Source organism: Ranitomeya imitator, chromosome 5 (genome assembly GCF_032444005.1).
Source record: "Ranitomeya imitator isolate aRanImi1 chromosome 5, aRanImi1.pri, whole genome shotgun sequence".
Taxonomy (NCBI): Eukaryota; Metazoa; Chordata; class Amphibia; order Anura; family Dendrobatidae; genus Ranitomeya; species Ranitomeya imitator.
In genome coordinates, this window is record NC_091286.1 from 364,454,290 (window position 1) to 364,471,944 (window position 17,655).

The window sequence follows — 17,655 nt, forward strand, 5'->3', positions numbered from 1 at the left end:
CAGATCTCAGTGTTGTTAGCTGCTGGGTATCCTAGTCACGCCCCCCCAGGCCTTCCTTGGGCTTTGGCAGAGTGGTTCCACCACCCAGATCATTACACCCATTATTAATTTGATACTAGAGAAAATCCTGTCAATTGTACTCAATTACCCATACATCACTTTTGTCCAGAGGCACATCTGGCTTTTCCAGTGCATTGTCTTCAGAAAATGTTCAAACTTATGCAGCAGACTAGAGCAATGATCGAGAACTCTTAGGGCAGCATTGAGCCAAACACTTTATTTAGGGATATGGGTCCCAACATTTATCTTTCAAAAAAAAAAAAAAGCAAAGACATATACAAATAATTCCCAGTTTTCAACAGAAGTGTCGTGTTTCTTAATATAGATTAGTAGACAATACATAACATTTCTTTGATGAAAATTCTACAGATTATCTTTGTTAGGCAAAGTGTTAAAACATACGGAGAAGATAAGGGGTGGGTGATTTAAATTTTGCTAGTAAAAGCTAAAATCCATGTCAAGAACTCCTATCATCTTTGTAGGACTAATTGAAATCAATACAGGACATAGATTTCAAAGGGTTGTGTATAATGCGCTATTTAAGAAAGAATGGCGGAGCAGATACAGACAGAAAAGGCTCCATGTGCTAGAACTATGGGCTCTTTGAAGTCCAAAAACTCATTAGAATGCACCACTTTGTGTGTCTGTCATAGAAGCTGCCTGTAGCTTTGGAGGTGGAAGATGGCCACCAATGGTATGTCCGCACTGGACTCAGGTATTTAATTACAGTTTCTTATGAAAGATCAGCTGATCAAGGACAAAAAAATTAAATGGGACCCCATGCATTCACCTTAACTATAAGGGGGGCTGTAATTTGTAAAAGGGTTGATTAAATATTACTTTTTGAAAGAGTTCTTTTACTGTTATAGGCAAATTTATTCAACACTACAAAAATAGATTTAGAAATTATGTGCACTCAAAGCTATAAACTGTACCCTGATACATACCTGTGCTACATTTCTATACAAACGTTATAATTTCACATCTTATTTTACAACGTTAATGCCTGAAAAATCCTATTTTATAGGCACTAGCAAACAAATTGCAAAGTATAATGTATTTTTAATGTATAGTATGGACAATGCATTTTCAGAATATTGGATCTGACATATAATTCTTGGACATAATTCAGAATATATATTAGAGACAATACTTAGGCATGTGTTTTTCATTAACGACTCAAATGTTTTCAACAGGCACAGACTTTTCATTAGAACTTGTATATATTCTATAGCCATAGCTAAATACATGTTTTATGGTGTGATTTACATACTATTCTGTAAAAATAACACTAAAAATATACTACCGGTAAATAATATTGTAAAAATAAAAATATTACAGAAACATTCTTGATTTGGGATTACGGATAACAAGTCTCATAACCAACAGCAAATGAATTGGACATTTGTCAATCAACAGCTAATATAAACAGATTACGTCACAGATATCTACTCATGATAAAACCTGCACCTAGACGTGTGTGGAACAATTTCCATATTTCATATTAAGTAAAATATGCTTTAACAATATAAATTATTACACACAAAACAAATCCTCTATATGGACAAAAGTATTACGGCACACCTCTTTACCATTCTATTTTGCTTTTTTCCTTCGGTCTCAAGTATATAACATTAAGCACCCAGCCATGCAACATTTATAAAACATTTGTGAAAGTATGGATCATTCTAAAGAGATTACTAAAATGGAGTGTGATACGGTGTTAAAATGCCATCCTTATAAGTTAGTTTGTGAAATGTCTCATTTCTTAAATATTCCATGATCCACTGTGCGTGGTATTTTTCAGAAGGGGAAGCATTTAGGAGCTGCAGCAACTTAGCCTACAAGTGGACATCAGAAAATGGATGTTACTGAACGAGGTCGCTGAATGTTGATGCCGAGAGGACTTGATTCATCATGACAGACAGTTCACACCAGTCTTGATAAGGTGGCGTGCTGGGGTCAAATGCTTTTGGTTCATGAAGGGTGCACGCTCCTTCATGAATTTGGATTGTCTGATGAGTGGCGTGTGCCTCCGTGCACGATGCCAGAAATTTCAAACTAGTCAGGTACTGGAGTGAGATTTCTGGAGAAGAAAATGCCACCGCTCATCATTAAATTAGAAGAGCTGTGGTGTCCCACCCTAGCTCTCCCCTTTTTGGTACAACTTGAGTTGCGACTAAATTTTGAGACTTTTTCAAAGCTTTTACATCAGAATTCTAACGTAAAAGCTTTGATAGATGGGCCCATATTGCAGAAAAGTCACCAATGATCTCCAAACTCCGTAACTAGTACCAAATCGCCTCTAGCATTAACAACAAAAACTGTGTTGAAAGCTTTATAGCATGAGTTTCCTTGGTTGAGGAGAACCTTGCAAGCGTTCCATCACCAAACAATGACAAGGATTAGATGGAGTGGTTATAAAGTATACCCATGCTGCACTTTGGAGTAGGGAAAATGTGTACTTTGGAGTGAACAATCATGCTTCTCAGGCAGTCTAATGGGCGAGACTGGGTTTGGAGAACGACAGGATAACATCACCTACTTAACTGCGCTGAATAAACTCTGTAAAGTATGGTGGAGGAGGGATAACGCTTGGGATTGTTTTTTTTTTTGAAAAACTGTACATTTCCAAGATTGTGGAAAGATCCTTTTCTGTTCGACCACAACTGTGCCCCAGTGCGCAAAATAAGGTCCTTAAAAATATGGTTGGGCGAGTGTGGTGTTGAACATCTTGACGGGCCCTCATTGTGCCATGTATTCAACCCCATTAAACAACTTTGGGATGAATTGGATTGAAGATTGTGAGCCAGACTCTCGTTCAACATCAGTGTCGGACTTTATAAATGTTCTTCTGCATGAATACAAAAAGAAATCCCAGAAACACACTGTGTTTAGAAAGCTTTCCAAGAAGAGTGGAAGCTTTCATAGCTGGAAAGGGGGAACAAACTCCATGTTAATAGCTGTGGATTTAGAATGTGATGTCATCTAGGTTTCTTAATACTTTTGTCCATATGGCATATTATACAGAATTAGAAGAAATTTGTAACCTTACTTTTTAACAAATAAAATCAACTTTACATATTTCAACAGGATTACACATTTTCATTTGTACTAGTATTAGTCAAGTTTCTGTGCTATAATGTTACATTCTTTTGCATAGGGAAATCATGATAAGTTATTTAACAGTTATTAGTAGGAAGAAAATAACATTTTACTATCTCACTTACTACGTAAGTGTCAAAGTGTGCATATGAAATGTAGGATAACAGAAATATACATTTGAGATAAGGAATATAAATATACAGGGTGACAGTACTATATTTGAATACAATATATTTGGAGGGTAATTTCACATTTTGTGGAGAAAACGTCAGTGTTTAATAAGCTAAATTCACACTATGCTCATTTTCAGAGAGCAGTTCAAATGATCCTGCGAAATATATGGCCAGACACATGTTTATATAATTACATATGTTTACCATTATAAAAAACCTGTATAGATTACATTGTACTTTTTTTTTTTTTTATGTAGTTCTACTCAAAGATAACACACACAATACAACACTCCAGGATCTTGACATATTCGGGCCAAACATACGTCAAAAGGATAGCAGTGTTTATGGGCAACGTCTGCACATTTTGCCAGCGTACACATATGCTGACCACGCACCACAGTTGCGGTGTGAAACAAAGCCTTGACTCCCTGTATTACTGCCTATGACAAAAAGTGATTACAGGATAATAACAGATTTAGAGTGTAAAAAATGCATTTGGTGTATTTTTTGTCAGAAACGGTACTTTTTAGCAAGAAAATCCACGAGACCAGAATGAAAGCAGACAATCCTGTACACTAAACCATCAATTTAGACATTTTTATTGTCTTTTCTAAGTCTTTTCTATTGTCTTTTTCTAAGAAAAAAAAATATTGCATTGTTCTTTTTATTTAGGAGCTGGAGTAGTTCCACAGAAGGACAATGTTCTAAACAAACCATTCAAAGATCATCACTACCTAAATGCACTTGCAATAACTTGTCATCATGTGGATGTGGCACTTGATGACAATGAAAGATAATTAGCAAGTACCAGGATTTCAAGCTGCTAATTATTTTTGTATCACTGGGTCAGAAGGCAATGTGAAAATGATAGTTTTACATATTAACTATCACAAAATGTTTTAATGACAGAATGTCAAACTGCTTGATCATTAAAAATTGTACTACATCAAACAGTTCAGTATGGCTTTACTTTTGTTAACGGTGATCACACATTATAGAGTATGATAAATCACCACTAAACAAATTAGATAACCGCAGTAAAAATAAAGTAAAAAAATCTAGACCTATCTTTAAACACTATTCATACCTGTTAAAGTGCACCAGTCGCCTAAGGAGGGAGTCCTCTTATTCTGTGGACTAAGTCACATTTCTCTTAGTGAGCCAAGACCTTAACACTAGGACTACTGGACTCGTGACCCCGCCTAGAACTACTGAAAGGAGTCATTTTGACTCCTTGCTTGTTTTCGTTTATTTTTAGAGTTTCATTTGTGGTTATTTATTAATAATTATATTTTTTGTAATGTATTATTATTGTGAGATCCAACAGTAATGCTTTTGATTGTTTTTTTTCTGCTTTTCTTATTTTTCTACAGAAAATAACAATAATTATAATAGACGTTTTTCAAACATTTTTTTTTATTCAAGTGCACACATATAAACAACAACTGAAGAACAAAAAGCAGAGAAAATGTAGGTGGAGGAGCATAAAAATGAAAATATGGCGCAGAATTCACCTTCTAAACATTTGGTGTTTCGCATTTTAGGCATTGCCTTTGATTTATGGCAGTACATTGCCCACACAAAGACTTACCACAAGTCTTACAATTGCCGACAGATCTATTTTTCTTGCACTTTTCTTTGATCTGGCAAAATTTTGTTTGAACCATCACTTCTGAACATGTAGAAACTTGGGACGTGGAACCCTTTTCCCTATCTGTGACATAAGGACCACTCAACTCTCTCACAAGCGTTTGCAAAAATGCCTTGCGTGACATTTTTTGGTGGGTAATCTCCTTGAATATTATACATGCATTTATACCCGCAAAGTCTAAGGCATTTTCAAATGCATGAACAGGCCATCTCCTTGTGGATGTTCGTGTGGTATATTTTCGTGCCATCTGATCCACTACATCTACTCCATATTTTGTTTCATTGTAAAACTTTACCGTTTCTGGAGTTTTTTTAGCGGAATCAGACGCAACAACAACATCTGCATGGACGGAACTCAAAATGACATTTTTGTTGGGCTTTCCTTGATATACTGTAAGTGTAAAATTGTCTTCATTTCTAAATACTTTAGTGTTGTACAATTCCTCTTTCATGGATTTTATTTCTTTAGGCACTTCTCGCCTTATCTTATTCAGTGTTCCCACGATGGTTGTTCCTTTGCTTTTTAGCTGTTTAGCTAATTTTAATGAAGTAAAATAATTATCGGTTGTAACATTGCGACCTTTTTTCAAAAACGGGTCCAATAACTTCATTACCACATGGTCAGCTAAACGGTCCTCAGCACGGCGTGTGTCATCTTTGCCTAGATAAGGGAAGCCATTTGCCAGATATTTGCACTCCTTATCAACAGCTAGCCAATATTTGTGGCCATATTTATCTGGTTTGGAAGGCATGTACTGCGTGAATGGACATCTAGTTTTGCTTGGGAAAAGTTGCTCATCCACCGTTATGTATGGGCCAGGTTTGTAACACGCAATACAATTTTCAATAAACCTGTCCCACACAGTAGAAAATAGAGCAAACTTGTCCGTTTGCAGTCTCTCCGATCGAGTAGATTTCTCATCAAATCTGAGAAACCTCATAATTTCAACAAAGCGGTCCCTAGACATTGCCGCTTTGCAAAACGGTATTCCCCAGTCATTACACCAAATACTGCTAATCGAGTGACGGTTCGTGCCAGATATTCCACGAGCATAGAATATCGCAATGAATGCATCTAGCTCCTCATCAGATAGAGTAAACTGTAAATTATTGTTCCTGCATGCTTCTGCAAGCGTACAGTTCTTTATATGTGTCAATATATATGAATCAAAAAATAAACGCCATGCGCTCAAAGGACTATCGATAATGATATTTCTTCTGGCGTATCCTGTAGGGCCAGGTGCTTCTCGAAGAATATTTTGGCTGTCACGCCTACCAGGCAAGTGTTGTCCAATTTCAACAGGTTTCCATTGAATACCATCCGCTGAAACTAGTATTCCTTCAAATTCGCCTTCTCTGGTGTTTGTTGTTGCATTACCTTCGCCGCCATCGTTATCTCTTGTTCTTTCATTTCTGGGACGTTTTGCTGATTTTTTCTGTCCACGACCAGGAGGATGGTCACGAGGCAACATAACTGCATGAGCCCGATCCCCAGTTGATGTGCTTGGAATATCTGGAAAAAAGTTGATGAATATTTAGAATTTTTGTTTTGTAAGGGTCCGTGCACACTGGCTGGATTAGCGGCGGAATATCCGACCGGATATTCTCACCACAATCCGGCCCGTACCTGCCCGCTCAGGTACAGAGCGGAGTTTCATACCTGAAGCTCCGCTCCGAACCCCGGGCTGGAGCCGCTGTCTGGGACGGAGCCGTGCTCGCGCGTAAGCAAGCGCTGCTCTGTCCCTGACAGCGGCTCCAGCCCGGGGTTCGGAGCGGAGCTTCAGGCATGAGCGGGCAGGTACGGCCTGTATTGCGGCAAGAATATCCAGATGGCTATTCAGCCAGAATTCTGCTAGTGTGCACAGGCCCTAACTCAGTGTGTGGAAGAACAAATAAATACACATAACTACTTACCTTCTGGATTTGTTCCTTCTGAGTCTTCAGATTCACTTGATATGTTCTGAGGAATGAAATCTTCATCACTGTCAGAATCAAATACATGTTCCTGCAATTCGGATTCCGATTCATCCTCTGGAATGGATTGCAAAGTAGCCAGAATATCTTGAGGCTTTATCAAACGTCTTCTCTCCATATTCCTCACAAATTCCATAATTCTATATAGTTCCCTGCTGAAAAATAGAAATGAAATGAAAACTAAAAGAAATAATAACTGTTCTGCCACCTTCAAAAGTAGGTGGGCTGAATCAGTTGACAGACAGCTAAACTATTTCATAACAATTCATACCTGTACGAGTCTTCAGAGCTCGTATGTCTGCGTCTGTTCTCTTTGTCTCTTCAGCTGAACTGAAAGTAAAGTTACTATCCAGAATACTGTCTCCTGCTAGGCCCTTCATTAGCATAAGATAAGAGCCTAGAGTAAACAAGCTATTTTGTTCAGCATTACACAGTAAAGGCCCCTTCACATTAAGCGACGCTGCAGCGATACCGACGATCCGGATCGCTGCAGCGTCGCTGTTTGGTCGCTGGAGAGCTGTCACACAGACCGCTCTCCAGCGACCAACGATGCCGGTAACCAGGGTAAACATCGGGTAACTAAGCGCAGGGCCGCGCTTAGTAACCCGATGTTTACCCTGGTTACCATGCTAAAAGTAAAAAAAAACAAACAGTACATACTTACCTACAGCTGTCTGTCCTCCAGCGCTGTGCTCTGCTTCTCTGCTCTCCTCCTGTACTGTCTGGGAGCCGGAAAGCAGAGCGGTGACGTCACCGCTCTGCTTTCCGGCTCACAGCCAGTACAGGAGGAGTGCAGAGCGCAGCGCTGGAGCACAGACAGCGGTAGGTAAGTATGTAGTGTTTGTTTTTTTTTACTTTTAGCATGGTAACCAGGGTAAACATCGGGTTACTAAGCGCGGCCCTGGGCTTAGTTACCCGATGTTTACCCTGGTTACCAGTGAAGACATCGCTGGATCGGTGTCACACACGCCGATCCAGCGATGTCCACGGGAGATCCAGCGACGAAATAAAGTTCTGGACTTTATTCAGCGACCAACGATCTCCCAGCAGGGGCCTGATCGTTGGTCGCTGTCACACATAACGATTTTATTAACGATATCGTTGCTACGTCACAAATAGCAACGATACCGTTATCGATATCGTTATGTGTGAAGGTACCTTAATACAAGCAGGTAAAACACAAGGAAAATGTGAAAAGTTGACATGTAAATTGAACTACATCTATATGAACATCAGGGTAAATAAGACAGAGTGAAAAAATTATGCACAAAACTTTATAGCAACATTTAGTGACAAAAGGACCTCAAAATATAGTAGGGAGTCAAAATGACTCCCTTCAGTAGTTCTTGGTAAATTTTGAAAAAAACACGCAAATTTTTTACCAAAATTATTTATTCTCACAAAATCTTTTTTCACATCATATTTGAGGAAAAGTCACCGAGTTTCAAGCCGGAATTCTGAAAAATGTAGTCACAGAAGAGAAATAAAAAACGAAAGGAGTCAAAATGACTCCATCAGTAGTTCTAGTGTTAAATTGCTTTATACCTTAGATTACACAGGCACCTGTGCTACATTTATGAAAATTCATATTGATTTACTCAAAAATTCCCATTCAAGATATACTTACATTTTTGTACCTGAGGGTTCAGTTACATGAACATTTGTACTAGGTGACAGATTACACAAACAATCTGTATTGCCCTCATCAGTTGTATCAACTATTATTATACTGCCTATATTATTTTCTTTACAGAGTTCATCATCTTCTTCCGTTGCCGATTTAATGGTAGAGTCAACAATTGGATGCAACAGTGCTTGTGGAGAATGTTCTGAGCTGGAATCATCCTTTTCAGATTCAGTTTTAGACCTCTGCTCATTCCCATCATCTGCATCTTCTAGCTTGCTGTTCACATCAACCTGTTCTAGTTCCACCCTTTTGTTTTCCACTGAAACACTTTGTGGACTTTCTAGGCTATTTCCTATCTTGGTATCCTTAGATTTTTGTGGATTTTTATTCAAAGATCGATTTAAAGAGGTCTTTTTTATAGTTTTGTTTTGGCCAGACTTTGGCTTCTTCTGTGGCCCCCAAATAAAGTGCCCATGGGGTTGGTAATGAAGAGAAGCAAAGCGTAAGAGTTCCCTCCTTTGCCTTTTCTCTTTGACGGTATACACAAAATACTCTAATGCACTTTGTTTCATGTTCGGGATTGTGTTCTCAACAATAGACTCTTCAAGAAAAGCCTTCACCAAAGGAGACTTAAAATTCTCATATCCAAGTTCCCCAAGACTTTTTAAAATGCGGGTAATTCTCAAGTAATTGTGCTGAGATCTAGAATGATACAAAACATGACAGTTGAACAATATTCTCAATAATATTTAATGTGCTTCAAATTTATTAAAATCTAATATTTTCAGAAATAAGTCAAGCATAGTAAAGTGTACATTTGGAAAAATCTACAATGCAAGCAGGGTCCTGTCACTGGAACTTGCTTTCACAATGAATAAATATGGCCTATGTTATATCACTTTCTAACTTTAGGACAATGCTCATATCATTGTGCAATTTCTGATGTATGCAACAAAGAATTTACCTTTATAAATGGGAGATTCTCAACCGCTCTTCTCAATGTCTTCATTTACATTACATAAATTAAAGAGAATTTATCAGCAGGTTTTTACTACCTAATCTGAGAGAAGCATAATGTAGAGAAAAACCCTGATTCAAGAGATCCGTCACTTATTGGGTTGCTTAGTGTAGTTTTTTTTTTTTAAATCAATATTTTAATCAGCAAGATATTATCAATTGAGGACTAGTAAACCTGGTGCTGTGTAGTCCAACCATGCCCTCAACAATGATAGGCAGTTTTCTACTTTGGCACAGTGTTCACAGAAAGCTGTCAATGAGTGGTGTGGGTGGGTCCATAGCCCAGCATTCAGAGAACTGGTAGATCTGCAGCAGATAAATCAGTTTTTAATCAAAACTGAAGCACTCAGCAAAGTAAGTGTTACAATGCTGGAATCAGGGTCTACCAGATGGGGTAGAAAACTCCTGGGTGACAGATTCCCTTTAAGAACCTATGGATAAAGAACAAACACATGGAACACACACTAGTTGGTACAGAAAACTAAACAGAGAATGAACGAATGCACGATGAAATTAACTACATCAAAAGTAGAGATGAGAGAAGTTTTCAAGGTTCGATTTGCCGAACAGCTCGATGAACGTTCCCGAACCCCATAAAATTCAATGGGAGGCCAAAGCAAACATATACACAATACCTTAAGAGGTGACAAATAGCTTCCCATAGAGTTAAAATTAGGGGCAGACACCATAAAAAATGGCCAACAGAAGAAATTTGCTAATGGCACAGCAGCAGTCAGCCATGGGCCATGCATGATGTATCAGGGTCTGGCCCAGCATTTACAGCTTTGAATTGAAGTTTCAATTAAGACCTTGTGGTTAAGGGAGTGGTGTAAGCCTTCTTTGCTGAGAGCTCTGACACTTCATGAACAGTTCCAATTTTTTATTTTTTTTCTCAACCAGATTCAGACGGCAAAAACATCAGTTTCATAGAGTACAATTGGTAGAAAAATGTAAGAATAGCAACAGGTAGTTGAGTGAAAGTAAGTGCAGACCTGCCTGTCTGGGAGCCCTACTTCTACGGGAAACACACATGAAGGAGACCCAACTTGGAGTCTCCACATTTCAAAAAATTATTGTCATACACCACTAAAGTGGCATCAACTTCCACAGAGTATAAACAGTGAAATAGGCCTCTGACCCCCCTTCCACTACAGGCAACTAACTAGATGGAGACCCAACTTCGAGTCTTCACATTTCAAAAAGTCGTTTGTAACATCAGCAGCAGACACACAATCCATGGCAAAGGTGGCACAGACTGAAATAACGTGAGGTCACTGCATGACACTAAAAATTACACCATCGCCTAGTCTGTCCAGTCTGCGATTGGGGTGCAAAAGTTTTTGGAGATCCATGACTTGTTCAATTTGATGAAAGTAAGGTGACATACACTTTCTGGGGACAATTGGACGCGCTTATGCGTCAGGACACCATCAGCAGCACTGTAGACACGTTCTGAGAGAAACGTTGGCTGCCGTGCATGACAAAACCTCCAAGGCATGACAGGTGAGCATTTTAAAGACCAAAATGCAAAATGGTCCAAAATCCCCCTATAGCATTGATGCTGAACTCAAGATGCTCCTGGACTATCCTCTCCAGTCGTTCACAAGGTGACAGACATGTACTTTGTTATGCTGGTGCATGGACTGGTCTAAAAAAAAACGTGTGAAATTGCTAATGCCACTTACACTGCTAATGTTTTTGCGAAGACGCCCTGATGCACCTGGGGTTGGCAGACTAGAACTGCGATGCACACTGTGCCTCACTGCTGTCTTGGGGAAAACCACTCTCGATTGCCTACAAGCGCGTTTCGATACTCCAGCATGAGTGCATCCCTTTCCAATGGGGGGAAGCATCTGGCAAAATTTACTCTTGTACCGTGGATCTAGCAGAGTGGTAACCCAGTAGTCAGCACGATTTCTAACCCCAAGATTGCTTCCTCTGTCATCTCCTGCCAACCACGGACAGCAGAGAGGGGATCATTATCCTCTTCATCTCCTGACTGTTGCGCAACCATCATCTCTTCCTCCTCAATTTGTTCCTCTGCTTCTGCACCTTCACTAACAGTTTGTCTGGTACCATGAGCCCCCTTGATCGCTGTAATCCACGGTCACATGACACCCACCTGTGCAAAGACAGTCCCGAACTTAGAGATATTGTAATCCCTTCCGCATCCTCCACCGCTTCCACCTCTTCCTCTGAGACCACAACCTCCTCACGCAGACTATTCAAAGTGTGCTCCAGCATGTAGAAAAGACAGAATCATCAGAGCTACCCATCTTAGTAGCCATTTCGAAACTGTGCAGAAGGGTGTAGAGGTACTTCATCTGTGCCCACTCCTTCACCGCTGATATTTACATTTTCCCTTGTTAGGCTTGGAGCTTTAGCAGTCGACTATCTTCTTCTTTGGTGCAGCTGAAGGACATCAAGAGGGAACACAGGAGTCTACTCAAAATAAGTGTTCCCTTTGTTTGTCTATCCCAGCTGTCTTAAAGGGAAGGTGCCATAAAAAAAAAAAAAATTTCAGAAATTGTAAAAATGTAAAGAATTAATGATTACATTTTCTTAAAAAATATTATCATTTGTTTATAATTTAGTAAAATATGAAAAATAATTTGAAAAGTTTTGGAATTTCCACTTTTAAACACTAGGGGGAGCAGCTGCTGAAATTTCAGAAAAACCTAGTGTACAAATAGCTCACATTACTGCACTGCAGTAATTATGGGCGGAGTCTGCTGACGTGTGTGATGTCTCCTCCCCTTCTGGGTGTTTGCTAAGGGATTAGAGAGGATGATATTCAGGAACCCAGTGAGCAGCCATTTTGTTGGTGACTGCAGAGTATGGCTGCCGTCACACTATCAGTATTTGGTCAGTATTTTACCTCAGTATTTGTAAGCCAAAACCAGGAGTGGAACAAATAGAGGAAAAGTATGATAGAAACATATACACTTCTGCATTTATCACCCACTCCTGGTTTTGGCTTACAAATACTGAGGTAAAATACTGACCAAATACTGCTAGTGGATGGCAGCCGTAGGCTACTTTCACACTAGCGTTGTTGGCTGTACGTTGCAATGTGTCGTTCAGGAGAAAAAACACATCCTGCAAAGTTGTCTGCAGGATGCGTTTTTTTCCCCATAGACTAACATTACCGATGCATTGCCATGCGTCGCAACTGTCGTGCAACGGTTGCGTCATGTTTTGGTGGACCGCCTCCACAAAAAATGTTACATGTAACGTTTGTTTGTGTGTCGAGTCCGCCATTTTCAACCGTGCATGCACAGCCGAAACTCCGCCCCATCCTCCCCAGACCTAACAATGGGGCAGCGGAAGCGTTGTAAGACTGCTTCCGCTGCCCACGTCGGACATTTCTTTCACAGCATGCGTCGGTACATCGGCCCGACGCACTGCGACGGGCCCGTACCGACGCTAGTGTGAAAGCAGCCTTATACTGACGAGTAGACAGTCACCGAGGATGGCAGGCAGCAAGGATTCTGGGAGATATGTGGTGGAGGGAGCAGGGTGACAACAGCACAGAGCATTTCAGGAGAGCAGTGTGCTGGTCTATAGGGGCCCCCTGTTCGGTGTGCGGAGCAGCCAGGGATTGTACATAGAGCGCTGTCTTTTATACACATGGATGGACCGTCTGCTCCACAGAAATCCAGGAAACATTTCTGCGGACTGATGGCCTGTTCTGATCCAGACTTTGCATGCAGACCCCATTCCACTCCTCAGATCCTGTCTTTCCCATCCTGTCCTGGCGATGTGTGAAAGCGAGGCGACAGGCGCAGTCCGGGGTGACGCTGGGAAGGAAATGTAGCCATATAGTAACGATAAAAATGAGACCCCTCTCTTCAGCTACCTCACCAGCCTTCTCCTGACTACACCTAACTGGAGGTCATGCTGCCCCCTCTATTACCCCAGACCCGCGTGCAGGTGCTCAGCCAGAACCACCATAGAATGCGTTCGCTTTCTGAAGATAATACTGCCATAGTGTTCTCACATAATACCGCCATATAGATCACACACAATACTATCAAATAGATCACACAATACTGTCATACAGTTCTCACATAATACCACCATATAGATCACATATAATACTGCCATAGTGTTCTCACATAATACCGTCATATAGATCACACATAATACCGCCAGTGTTCTCACATACCGTCATATAGATCACACATAATGCTGCCAGTGTTCTCATATAATACCACCATATAGATCACACACAATACCACCATATAATTCTCACAATACTGATCAAGCATAATACCACCATACAGATCACATAATACCGTCATATAGATCTCACATAATGCCATAATACAGCATGACGCCCGCAGCTCCTGTTATTGCACGCATTGAGTTGTGTGTGCAATGGGGAAAGATATGCAGGGGGGAGAGGAGTGCATAGGAGAGGATTAGATACACGGCTCAGCAGACAGTATCACACAGGATAGGATTAGATACACGGCTCAGCAGAATATCACACAGTATAGGACTAGATGCATGGCTCAGCATAGTATCACACATGAGAGGATTAGATACAGGGGCCAGCAGACAGTATTACACAGGAGAGGATTAGATACATGGCCCAGCACAATATAGTGATAGATGCACGGTCTGATGTCCTGTGAGGAGCTACAGTGAGAGGCAGGGTCAGAGCATCACAGAGCCTCCCCCATCCCCCCTCTGTTACCTCTCTGCAGCTCCTGATAGAGGACATCAGACCGCAGCACTCCTTCACCCTCTCTAGCGATTCTCGAGATTACAGCCACACACCAGGCAGCAGAGGACAGGGAACGGCCGCTGACAGTGTGAGGGGAGACAGATGGAGCTGCCCCTCCAACAGCGCAGCTCTCAGCCACAGTGGAGCTCACAGGTACACTCCACTGTAGGCTGAAGCAAGATGGCGCCGGTCTCCTGCCTCTGCTGTGATGTGGAGACAGCCCAGTGGGCGTGGCCACATCAGAGCAGAGAGCAGCTTATAATAATAGCTATGGGGTCGGCTCCCGACCGTAGCCTCCTATGCCCAGGGCTGCCGTATTTGCAGAGTGTAAGTGTCGTGCTGGGACTCTTACACTTCTGCAAAGCAAAATGGCGGCACCCAGTGGCTGCAAAAATAATTAATAATAAAAAAGATATTAAAGTTAAAAAAAATAATTTTGTATTAAAAATAATTGTTTATATAAACAATCATTTTTAATACAAAAACAAAATTGCGGCACCTTCCCTTTAAGTTGTAGTGGAATTGACTAGTGCTCACCCAGTCCTTCCCGAAGCAGGGTTTGTTGCCAGGGTCAGACAGGGATTAGGTTCCTGCTTGGCAATAGGTGCAGAACCCATATGGGGACATTTAGGGCAGACAGGTGACTTTAGACCTGCCTAAGGGTCCCCACTTCCCCCTTCCCTTGTGATGGGCTCCCTTCATGTACCACTTAGTCTTTCCTTCACTGTGCATGACATCATCACCGGCTGTGCATATTTAAGGAAAAAAAACCTGACACGTGATTGTGGGGTTTTTTGGGGTGTTTTTCCTCCCCCCCCTTCATTTTCTCCCTTGGTATGGATCCAGTTGCAGGGCTGACAGAGCAGCTACGATGTCTGTGGTGACTGACCTCAGATATGAGGTTCAGCAGCAGCGACAGCAGGTTGCGGTTGTTGGAGTCTCTGCAAGTAGGCCAGTCCAACCTGAACCCAAGATTGCCCTCCCAAGCATGTTTTCTGGAGGAAGAGACAAGCTTTTGGTGTTTAAGGAAGCTTGGAAACTATTTTAAATTTCGGCCTCACTCCTCTGGAATTAAGAGCAACTTGTCGGTATGGTGATCTCTTTACTACAGGGAGATACGCAGTCCTGGTCTTTGTCTTTGCCGCAGGATTCAGTTTGTCTCCTGTCTGTGGAGGGATTTTTTCGGGCTTTAGCCCTTATTTATGATGACCCTGACTGAGTCACCTTGGCCGAGTCCAGGTTGCATCAACTTCAGCAGGGGAATCGGTCAGTAGAGACATGTAGCTCCGAATTCCACAGGTGGGCAACTGCTACTAAGTGGAATGACCCAGCTCTCAGTAGCCAATTTTCTTCAGGGTCTCACTGAAAGGTTGAAAGATGCTTTGGTGGTATATGAAAACCCTGATTCCATGAGGGCTCCTATACGTGTTGACAGATGCCCTTGTGATAGGCGAGTAAAACACCCTTCTCTGAAACTTCTTTCAGGGTATTTCCAATTTATCAGGGAATCAGTCTAGCTGTGAACCCATATGGGAGAGGGTGGAGGAACCCATGCTTGCAGTTAGGAGATGCCTCCTGATTCCTCACTGCAACCCAGTTTTATCCCAAACAATTTGGATTAGCAAATACGGCCTCCTGGCTGAACCCCAATATTAGATTAGGCCTAACGATTTTTAAGAGGAAATGGGGTCTCCTAATTTCTCACTGCAACACAGTTTTGCCCAAACAATTTTGATTAGCAAATGAGGCCTTCTGAAGACTGCAACACAGTTTTAGCACAATCTAGTTAGATGCTGGAAGATCAATTTCACACAGGACAAGATCCTATCTAGCTAACTGACAAGTTCACTTTCAGCAGCAGGAGTGGCCTCTGCACTGTGACACCGAGAAAATGGCAACAGCAAAACAATATGTCCACTTTTTATTTAGACAGGGACATGGCTTCAGCAGCCAATCACAGAAGACCTTGTGTTAAGATGTTGCGAATGGTTTCAGCGCCCTGATTGGGTGCTGGAATGTACACACATTAAGTTATAAAAAAAAAAAAAAAATTACACTCCGCAGCTACTCTGACCTAGACACACCCGCTCCCCTCAAAACACATCCTCCCATTCATCATACAGCACCACTATCCTAGACAAAGTCAAAACAAAAGAATTACTGGAAACAAGATCATTTACTCATTTGTGTTTGACTTTTGCCGACTGAGGAAAAACACTTCAGGAAACTGAACACGAATCCAAATATGCTATTTTTATGCCGAATTTTAGATGAGTGAACTTGTTTGGAACACGTTCGCCAATCTCTAATCATAAGCACTTCTAAAGAAGGGTTACATTTTTAATAGGTGAAGCCAGCAATGTTTAACCCCTTTGCCCCCAAGGGTGGTTTGCACGTTAATGACCAGGCCATTTTTTACAATTCTGACCACTGTCCCTTTATGAGGTTATAACTCTGGAACGCTTTAACAGATCTTGGCGATTCTGACAAGGTTTTCTCGAGACATATTGTACTTCATGATAGTGGTAAAATTTCTTTGATATTACCTGCGTTATTTGTGAAAAAAAATGGAAATTTGGCGAAAAGTTTGAAAATTTTGTAATTTTCCAACTTTTAATTTTTATGCAATTAAATCACAGAGATGTGTCGCACAAAATACTTAATAAGTAACATTTCCCACATGTCTACTTTACATCAGCACAATTTTGGAACCTAACTTTTTTTTTTAGGGAGTTATAAGGGTTAAAATTTGACCAGCAATTTCTCATTTTTACAACACCATTTTTTTTTTAGGGACCACATCTCATTTGAAGTCATTTTGAGGGGTCTATATGATAGAAAATACGCAAGTGTAACATCATTCTAAAAACTGTACCCCTCAAGGTGCTCAAAACCACATTCAAGAAGTTTATTAACCCTTCAGGTGTTTCACAGGAATTTTTTGAATGTTTAAATAAATAAAAATGAACATTTAACTTTTTTTTCACAAAAAATTTACTTCAGCTCCAATTTGTTTTATTTTACCAAGGAGAAAATGGACCCCAAAAGTTGTTGAAAAATTTGTCCTGAGTACACCGATACCCCATATTTGGGGGTAAACCACTGTTTGGGTGCATGGCAGAGCTTGGAAGCAAAGGAGCGCCATTTGACTTTTCAATGCAAAATTTACTGGAATTGAGATGGGACGCCATGTTGCGTTTAGTGAGCCACTGATGTGCCTAAACATTGAAACCCCCAAGTGACACTATTTTGGAAAGTAGACCACCTAAGGAACTTATCTAGATGTGTGGTGAGCACTATGACCCACCTAGGGCTTC

The 17,655-nt window shown here is 40.9% G+C and overlaps 1 protein-coding gene across 1 annotated transcript in view; it reads right to left on the bottom strand.

Annotated features, from left to right (window-relative positions):
* Window positions 1-257: 257 nt before the first annotated feature.
* The window catches only part of OGFRL1 (opioid growth factor receptor like 1), a 104,207-nt gene continuing 86,809 nt past the window's right edge, over window positions 258-17,655 (bottom strand). The window contains exons 7-9 of the mRNA XM_069726619.1: window positions 8,590-9,291; window positions 6,903-7,117; window positions 258-6,501 (exon numbers count right to left, since the gene is read on the bottom strand). Coding sequence (XP_069582720.1) covers window positions 4,856-6,501; window positions 6,903-7,117; window positions 8,590-9,291 — 2,563 coding nt within the window. The 3' untranslated portion in view covers window positions 258-4,855. The remainder of the gene's footprint in view (window positions 6,502-6,902; window positions 7,118-8,589; window positions 9,292-17,655) is intronic.